At 37.9% G+C, this 10,156-nt stretch overlaps 1 protein-coding gene across 4 annotated transcripts in view; it reads left to right on the top strand.

Moving 5' to 3' along the window:
- INADL (InaD-like (Drosophila)) overlaps nucleotides 1–10,156 on the top strand; it is a 289,773-nt gene that overhangs the window by 168,644 nt on the left and 110,973 nt on the right. For all 4 annotated transcript variants that reach the window (XM_014549254.1, XM_014549253.1, XM_014549252.1 and 1 more), the window contains exon 27: nucleotides 1,615–1,811. In XM_014549254.1, the coding sequence (XP_014404740.1) occupies nucleotides 1,615–1,811 (197 nt within the window). The remainder of the gene's footprint in view (nucleotides 1–1,614; nucleotides 1,812–10,156) is intronic.

Below are 10,156 nucleotides of genomic sequence, written 5' to 3'. Positions count from 1 at the left end.
GGGGGGAGAAACATTGATGTGAGAAAGTCACATTAACTGGTTGCCTCCTACATAAGCCCTGACCAGGGCCAGAGATCAAACCTGCAACTCAGGTTTTAAACTGGGAATTAAACCTGTGATCCTTCGATGCCACACCAGCCAGGGAAATTTTCTTTTCTTGATTTTGGAATCAGAATTAGAATTATACAACCTCAAAAATGGGGTGGATAACTTTTTGTACATTTTCCATATTTTGGAACAGCTTACATAGGATAAAAATTTATTATAACTTGAAATCTGATAGAATTAAAATGTAAAAATATCTAGGACTAGAAAGTATTTTTGAAAGGTAATATTCTTGACGATCATTTCAGTTTATTTAATAATTACTAGTCTATTGTAGTTTTACATTTAGTCTTGTACTAAATATGTTATTTTAAATTTTTTGAGCAATTTATCTGTTATCTATATTTTAAAATGTGTCAACATTTAGTTCATTGATATACTATTCATAATAATATTATTTTAAAATCTGTCTGTAGTTATTTTCCCTTTCTTGTCCTATAATTTATTTGTATCATCTAAACCATAAAGTAGAGATAGCAAAGTGAGACAGAGACCGGATAAAATAATTATAAAATACCTGTAAGCCATGAACCATTGAGTTTGGTTTTTTTAAATATATTTTATTGATTTTTTACAGAGAGGAAGGGAGAGGGATAGAGAGTTAGAAACATCAATGAGAAAGAAACATCAATCAGCTGCCTCCTGCACACTCCCTACTGGGTATGTGCCCACAACCAAGGTACATGCCCTTGACTGGAATTGAACCTGGGACCCTTGAGTCTGCAGGCCGACGCTCTATCCACTGAGCCAAACCGGTTAGGGCAACCATTGAGTTTTTTAACATGTATTTTAGTTCATTTTTCCAGCATCCAAGCAAGTAGGTAATCTAATGCCCATTTCATAGATGAATTCCATAGAGGTAAAATAATATATTAAATATTGGGTATTGAGTAAATGATAGATTCGCAGATCAAATTCAGGGCTGATAGCTAAATCAGCGTTCTTAATTCCCCTTGTTTTTACTCACATAGCACTCAATATTATTATTTTGTAACCTTTGTATACTTTAAAGAAATGTAATTATTTAAAAATAATTGTTTATTTTCTTTCCTACTGGACTGCAAATCCACGACAACAGGAACATGTCTGCTTTATTCAAAATAATATCTCAAGGACCAATCACTTTGCTTGGCATATAGCTGGTGCTCCGTAAATATTCTTTGTCTCCGCCCCGCCCCCCCCTTTGTTTTTGGAGAGGGTGCAGGGAGGCCAGGATTTTCACCACATTGTTTTGACCATCTTATGTGAGAAAATAACCCATGGAAAGCCTAGGCCAGTGTGAAACTGTTCGATCAGGAAAGGTTTTATGGGTGAACTACCTTCTTAGATAGATGTAAAGATTTCTTAACTGTAACTTATACGTAAGGCTATGAATGACCTCAAGCACTTCATTTTCCAAAAGGACCTTTCATTGTAGAGGAATCACAGTATGGTTAGGGGAATGCTGACATCTCTGTAATATAAATTTAACTGCTCTCTTTAATTTTCTCTTTATCTTTATTTTAATAGAAAAAATCAGGCAAAGATATGCAGATCTGCCAGGAGAATTACACATTATTGAACTTGAAAAGGATAAGAATGGACTTGGACTCAGCCTTGCGGGCAATAAGGACAGGTCACGCATGAGCATCTTTGTGGTGGGAATTAACCCAGAAGGACCCGCGGCCACGGACGGACGGATGCGTATTGGAGATGAACTATTAGAGGTAAGGGGCATATATTTTTTTTACTTCTCTTCTGGTGAAGTGAAGGGGTACAGGAGATAGTGTACAATACAATGAGGTGAAGGAGAAGAGTGTTGACAAATTATATTTTCTTCAACTATTTAAAATCATTTTTCAAAGCAAAAATAAAAACCATATTGTCACGTGCAAATGTTATTTGCTGCTTGAGTAAAAACAAATATCTCAAAATAATTTAGAAGCCTTTAAGTAAAATCTCATGGACACATATTAAAAGAATAAGTCTTGTTTTTAATATTAATTTTTAAAAGTTCAAAACTAATTTGATTATGTACTAATATAATATTATTAGCATTTATCAAAATGCTCTGGGTTTTGAATTAACCATAAGTATGACAATTGTATGTATTTTTGTGTTTTGTTTTGTTTTTACTATTTTACATAGTAACTATTTTTGTTTTTATTGACATTTGTTTTTGCTGTTGTAATTTAATTTTTTGGAAAAGTGCCAGAGCCAATGAAACCTTGTGATCTGATTGTCAAGGAATGGTTAATATCGGTGAAGCTGATGATGTGGGTTAAAGCCACATAAGAACAGGATAGAAATAAAAGAAGATAATTACTCTCTAGATGTTTTCATCAATAAACAGGAGCACTGGTATTTTATTTCTCTGTCTGGGATCTTATTAGATACCAGTAACAAATGAGTGTGGCTGCAGAGTAATGAGACCGCTTTACAGGCCATACACAAAAGTCAACACTGTGTACAGGGCATTGGGAACTGGACTTCGAAGACCTACTTTAACTCCTATCAATTCTTTCAGTTATTAGTTGCATTTTAGAAGGAGTTTAACAGGGTACCTGGCACACAGTTGACTGTTATTTGGATCAGACAGAAACTTCAATACCTGTTTTCTAGACTAGAGGCTGAAAGAGCTCTCCTGGGTGGAAAAAAAAATTAACAAATTGCCATATTGGATACCTCCTATTCCTTCCTTTGACTTTCTGAATTTGATCCTTTTGTTGCTATTTAGCAACTTTAATCTTCATTCAGAGATGAAAAGGGAAAGAAGATTAAACATGGCAATAATTTAATCCCACTCCACTCCTCTCAATTTCTCTTGTTAAAAAAAAAAATTAAAATATGTTGGAACACATGTCTAGCATCACATATTTTAGCTGTTTATCTTCTCTAATCCTCGGTTACCTTCTTTATCAAATGGAAATTATTTATTTATTCAGCAAGTATCTTTTTTAAAAATATTGTTATTGATTTCAGAGAGGAAAGGAGTGGGAGAGAGATAGAAACATCAATGATGAGAGAGAATCATTGATTGGCTGCCTCCTGCACACCCCCTACTGGGGATCGAGCCTGAAACCTGGGCATGTGACTAGAATTGAACCTGGGACCCTTCAATCTGCAGGGGACCAACGCTCTATCCACTGAGCCAAATCAGCCTAGCGATTGCGTGGCAGCAACCTCAGAGGGTGTGATGAGAATTAAGGAGAGAAGATAAAGTCAGGTTTTGTTGCAATGTCTGGCACATGGTAGTAATACCTTCAAACTTTTCAGATGCTATTGGTAAAATAATATTTTGCATGGACTTTTGTATGTCAGTTCTTTTTGGTTTGTTTATATTCGTGCATTTGCCTCTGAAGGGGTCTCCCAGAGGGAAGTCATCTTCTACTCCTCACAGCTCCACGCAGCGTCTTGGGAAGCTGAGAGAACGGAAAAATGCACATACTGGATTCGTAATCAGTTATAACCCATCTTCTCATGTGACTTTTGGCTCTAGGTCAGGGGTGACAGGGGGAAAATATTCCTTTGGAAAATAGTTTCCTGGTGTCTTTTTATAGCTGAGAAAAAAATTCAATAATTTTTCTATGATATGTGAGGAATTTGTATATAGCATGATACTCAATCCAGTGTGCTTTCGAACTGAGAATAAGACATTGATTTCATGATGAGTGCCAGGGAAGGTGAAGCCAGGAGTTACCACAGTAGTCCTTTGCCTATTGCGGTGTGTTAAATGATGGCATTATGATATCATGGCATGCGCAATGCATTATGATAGAGGCATATACAGTGGTTTTTAGATCATGCTGACTAGATTTCCAGGTTAGGGCACATCTGTGTATTTGCTTATCCACCCACGCTCCATTTATTTTTGTGGCTTCTCTCCTCAATTGAGGTCACGTTATCCCTGCCTTGATTATTTTTACAGTCCCGCCATTTGCTCATATCACTTCTCATTATTGCTTTTTGTTATTGTTATGTTGTTACTCTACTCCAGCCTCCTTTTATTTATAGTTGACCTGAGTTGTTTAAGCCCTAACCTGAGGCTAATTTAGAGGAGGTAGGAAAGGGACGGGTGGGGCATACATGGTGGCTTCTTCGAAGTCAGACTCTGCTTCTCTCCCGGAGCCTGCGAGTGGCTGATTTTTGGCAGGACGTCCGCCGGCAGTTTTGTTGCTGAGCGACTGCCTTGCTCCCGTGGAAGAGCAGTCAGCGAGTTCTGCCAATCGATGGCCCAGTTCATGTACAAAAGAAATCTTACGTGAAGCCCCCAGAAGACAATGTGATTAAGTCTCAGCTTCTCTGCCCTTTACTGCGATGCTAGCGGGGGTGGGGGTAGAGGGCTCTGAATTAATTTCAAAATGCATTAACATATAATTACCATGTAGGATGGAATGAGACTTGCTCTAGAGTATTGGCTTTCCCTAAGCAATTAGTCCCAGAAAATACACGAGCCTGCTCATGGTGCTGTCACAGGAATATAGGATTTATTTATAATCTTCCCTACAGTGCCCGTGTGGGAAGAGAGAGCCGATAGTGCTGTGCCGGGAATTGGAGTGATTTGTCAGGTCACCGAAGCAGCCAGAGGAACCTGTGTGGGTGGCACAGCAAATGCACAATTGATTGGGGGGCATGGAGGGCTGTGTCTCGTCTGGCTCACACGTCCTTCAAGATGGAGGAAGTACATTCCCTTTGTAATATTTACCTGCAGGATCACCACAACTAAATCTTGTTATTTTGCATGCGTATATGTTTATTTAAGAACCATCAAAAATAATATGAATATGTCCCTTATTTGCCAGGGATAAAGACATACAACTACAGGTAAATTCAGTTATGACTGTCTAGTAGTATTTATTTGATAAAAGAAAAGAACTGGAACCATAAAGGTTAAATGACCGACCCATGTACCTGCCCACACACCAGTCTCAGCAGTCGATCCTTCACTCTCTGCTCATTGACACTGAATTATTTTTGAAGTCTTTTGGAAAACTTAGGTGCAATATAGGAGCATAGTACAGTAGTAAATAAATTAAAAGCTTTTGTGCATCCATAGATAAGATTCTAATTTATAGTCAAAAGCTTCTGTCATCTTAGATTGGCTCTTTTAGATTAATATCATACATGGATTTATAAATTGTACTTTTTAATGCAATAATTATGCCCTAAGAGACTTCATGTAATAAAATATCCCATTGCAGAAACACTAGTTTACAAAGCAGAAAGTAAAGGATTTCAAAATTGCAAAACAATTTCTTTTTCCTACAGTTTTATTAACATAGATAGGTTTACAATAGCTAAACATGCAAAAAGAAATTGATTGGCCAATTTTTTTATTATGGCAATGGTTTCATGAGTGTTCAGACATATCAAATTTTACATTTTAAGCATGTGATTTATTGTATATCTATTATATCTCAGTAAAACGGTTAAAAAATCAGTTGATCACCTAACCGGTTTGGCTCAGTGGATAAAGCGTCGGCCTGCGGACTAAAGGGTCCCAGGTTCAATTCCAGTCAAGGGCATGTACCTTGGTTGCGGGCACATCCCCAGTGGGGGCTGTGCAGGAGGCAGCTGATCGATGTTTCTCTCTCATCTATGTTTCTAACTCTCTATCCCTCTCCCTTCAATGAAATATATGTTTTAAAAAAATTAAAAAAAAGAAAAAGTGGGAAAAAAGAAGAAAAAATCAGTTGATCAAACCTGACTAAAATAAATACTGTAAGCAAGTCCTGAATATGATCTTCCCACGCAGAGCTATAGTCACCCCATTGTGTGGCTCTTAAAAATAGTCTACAGCCTAATTAACAAATTGGAAAGCTAGCAGAAGTATAGGGTCAGCCTCACACACAAAACAGTGGAGGACCTCTCCTGTGTGTGCAACATTTTTCCTTTCTTCAAAGTGCAATATCGTCCACTCTCCTCCCCAGCCCACCCCCAGCCCTGCCATTATAGCACTGTAGTCAGTAGCTGTGTCTTGCTAAATAATTTTCCCTCAGTAATCTATTGTGTTCTACCTCATTTGAGTTATATAAAGATGTACTCATTAAGAGACCGATTGGGAGATATGGAAATGGGAGAGCTGTGTTGGGAACTGAGCTAACATCGAATACTTATTATTTATGAGGCAGTGCTAAATTTTTTAAATGCATTCCCGCTCTCAACTTTTACAAGGGCCCAGTGAAAGTTGGTGCTATTTTAACCCCTGTATTACACAAAAGGAAACTGAGGCACCCAAGGGCAGAATAAACATGTGAACACTAGCTTTTCTGACTCTAAGGGCTTTGCTTTTAAGTTATTTAGTTCTTGGATTAATAGAGATTCTAGAAGGTAATCAGTGAATTTCTCCTCATTTTGTAGTTTGGGTAGCTCTAGATGAATGCAGTTACAATATCTGAAGTAGTTTCTCACAATGCAATACCCTGTTACTGTTTTTATTTTCTAAAAATTTAATGCCACTTTGAATCCATTAAAAGAAGAATGCAGTCAGGGAAATTATACCTGTCTCCCTAGAACCAAAAAAAGGAAAATAATATTTTTGAGGTTGTTCTTGTCCAATGTGAGAGCTCCTCTGCGCTCCATCATTAAGAGCTTCCCCCCTCAAGGCCACTACAGAGCCAAGGTTTTCTCTTCAGGCTGCAGGAAATACTATGTAAAACCTCGCGCTTATATCGAGTGGCCTCATTCTTTTCCGGGTTTCCTGCAATGAAGTCTTTATCTTCTACTCCTGCCATTTTTGTTTCTGTCTCTGGCTCGTTGGGGAAGGAGTTTTGAATTATTTAGTCACACTTCAGTGTCTTTATGCTGCTGAATTATTTAGGCTAAAGACCTGTATTCCTTCTGATCTTTTGGAGGAGTGCGACCATTTCATTTTCACCATAGCAGTCCTCATTACTGCTCCACCAGAGCTTTATGGGAGGGTTCTACAGGGAGCCATGTGGTCTTAACGTCATGGAGAGACAGTGCAGTGAAAGCAGAAAGTGAAAGTGAGGATAACTGAGGAAATGTAGATCACTGCGGAAAGAATAGAAGCAATGGGGTTGGGAGTGTGTGCTGGGAAGACACGGGCCATTGGGAGGGATAACTGGGTTTCAGGGTGCCTCTGGAGGCTCTCCTCTCTTTTCTGCAGTTTCTCCTTGGGTTTCGCATGACACCGGGGTAGTTCTCCAGGCCTCCATTTTTTCTCCGCTTCCTCCCAGGCCTGCTCGTGGCTATGCAGTGACCATACCTGAAGTGCACTCTGGAAAGATACGCTCTTAGATTATTGAAAAGGGTTTCCTTATAACAGCCAGCCTCAACATAGAATTTATTTCTGTATTTTGCTTTATTTGCAGAATTAGAAATTTAGAGTCACTTCTAATCGCAATGCAATCTTAAGGCACAAAGCTTAAAATAAAAGTTTTTTAAAATATATTTTTATTGATTTCAGAAAGGAGGAGAGGGAGATAGAAACATTAATGATGAGAAAGAACCATTGATCAGCTGCCTCCTACACACCCCCAGCTAAGGATCGAGCCCACAACCCAGGCATGTGCCCTTGACCAGAATCAAACCCGGGACCCTTCAGTCCGCAAGCCCTCTATCCACTGAAACAAACTGGATACGGCTAAAGTAAAAGTTTTAATACGATTCTTATTCCAAGTTTGACTTACTAACAATATCAAACAACTGCTCAAATTTAGCAAAAATGTGGTTGTGTATTTTAATTATAGTTTTTAAGATATAAGCCTAAAATCAGTATTCCAACCTGAAAATCAGATGTTCCACCCAAAACAGTAACCATGAGTCTATTTCTCATTATTTTAAGTCAGGAAAAATTACACATTACATGTTAACCCCACCCCAATTTCCTAAAATATAACTGAAATACAATAAAAATAATCATATAGAGGTAGCACATACTCCTGTTCCGATGTAAAATGCCAAATATCACTTCAGAACTACCAAGTAATGTGGTTGCTGACACAATGGCTTTGTATGCAATGGTTTCTGTTAGCTCTACCAGCATCCAAGCTGCACATCTTCCTTGTTGCTACCGAGTGTGTGGTTCAGAATGTCTCTCTGTGATTCTCTACTTGAACTACAGCTCGGGACTTTCCCCTCCCAACATTATGTTTAAAATGTTTTATTTTGGCCCTGGACAGTTTTCTCAGTGGTTAGAGCGTCGGTCGGAGGATCGAAGGGTCACGGGTTTTCATAATATTTACATATTATAATTTAAAATTGTTTTGACTCTCTGAATTTTATTGCCCATCCTTATTTATGTTTCTGGCTATAATTCGAAAGTATTCAGTTAACAAATAGGTTTTAATTCTAATTGATTCCCTAACATACTGAGTTGTCATAAGGTATTGTTTCTCACTGCTATTTTTCTCTTTTTTAGTTTATAGGTTATACTTTTCACATGTTTTTAAAGTAACATGTGATCATAACAAAATTATTGTTTTCTCTTTTACCTTTGTAATACTACTCCTCCAGAAATAACCATTGTTAACATTTTTCCTATTTGTCTCATGCTGAGTCATATACATCTGTGCAAACATAGGTTTTATGGTTAATATAAAAAACAGAATCTTATTGCACTGACCTTTTTATTGAGTGGCATAATTCTATAACATACTGGTGTATATGTCTTTGTGCAGTTATCATGCTGTCATGCAGAGTAGTGTGGCACTGCCAGACTCTATACGAGATATGTTTTGAAAAGTTAACACATATATGTGATGTAATCCTGCCTCTCTAGGATTGATTCACTGACAAAGTTAATGTTAAAAAAGAAAACACACACACACACACAGGTGCATTGGTTTGTGGCTATGTCTATCTACAGAAGCAGCAAGGAAAATATTTTTATTTTATTATTTTTTTATTGATGAGAGAGAGAGAAGGAAAATGTGTTGAAAGCAAGAGCAAAAACTTCCAGAAATAGAGGAAATTAGAGTAGAGCTCTAATATGATTGTTAGTATGAAATAAGCAAACATTAAACTGGGCATTACCAGTTTGAGGAATGTCTTAACTCATAGCATGTGCTGATGTTCTTGGAAGAAGGAATTCTAGGTCAGGTCACCTGACTTCTATTTATTTATGTGACTAACAATGCCATTAATAGAATTGGGCTGTAATGCCTCAGCCTCCTAGGAAAACCTGATTCCCCTGCAATATTAATGAGCTGTTAAGAGGTAGATATTTCTGCCTTCCGTTACTTATTCCTTCCTATGCCCTGAAGGTAATAGGAAATTATCTACAGGCACCTATTTAATTTGGTCAGTGAACCAACCTATAGCAATTGGACCAACTTCCATGGAAACACTGAAAATCAGAGCAGCACAAACATATTTCTCTGCTCACTTCCTTGAAGTCAATATTTTTCAAAATTGTCAGCATTTAGGAGTCAAAAGAATATCTTACTATTTTCCCAATATATCAAATTTAGAATGATGTGAACTACATATTACTATTACTTTGCCTTTAGAAGGTATTTCAATTTAATTAGTTTTGCTTGAGAGAAAATAAATCTTTCATGCTTAAGCTTTTTAAATGAATGTGTTCCTTTGGGAACATTGTACTGCACAAGAAATAGATTAAATTGAAGCTGCATCTATTAAACTTAGTCCTCAAAACCTGCTCCTTTGCCCAAAGTATTAAGATATTGGAGCTTATTATTATTTATTTTGTCTTTTGGAGAAAAATTTAATATGATATTCTTCGTTCTAGTGAAATTATGTTTTCATGTAAGTTTTAGTCATCTTCTCTGTTTTATCCCTGGCTTTGGTGTCCATTACTTCCCTTCAGTTCTCCCATCTGTAAAACTGAAGCAGGAAATTGGCCAGCCATGGGAGGTTGGCTGTGGCAGCGCACTGACCACCAGGAGGCAGCTCCTGCGTTGAGCATCTGCCCCCTGGTGGTCAGTGCACATCATAGCAACTGGTCATTCTGTCATTTGGCCACTTAGGCTTTTATATATATACTAGAGGCCCAGTGCACAAAAATTTGTGCACTCGGGGGGGGGGGGGAGGGGGGGCCCCCAGCCCGGCCTGTGCCCTCTCGCAGTCTGGGACCCCTTGGGGGGTA

The sequence above is a fragment of the Myotis brandtii genome, unplaced genomic scaffold (genome assembly GCF_000412655.1).
Source record: "Myotis brandtii unplaced genomic scaffold, ASM41265v1 scaffold540, whole genome shotgun sequence".
Classification (NCBI taxonomy): Eukaryota; Metazoa; Chordata; class Mammalia; order Chiroptera; family Vespertilionidae; genus Myotis; species Myotis brandtii.
This window is presented reverse-complemented; position numbering and strand designations above follow the sequence as displayed.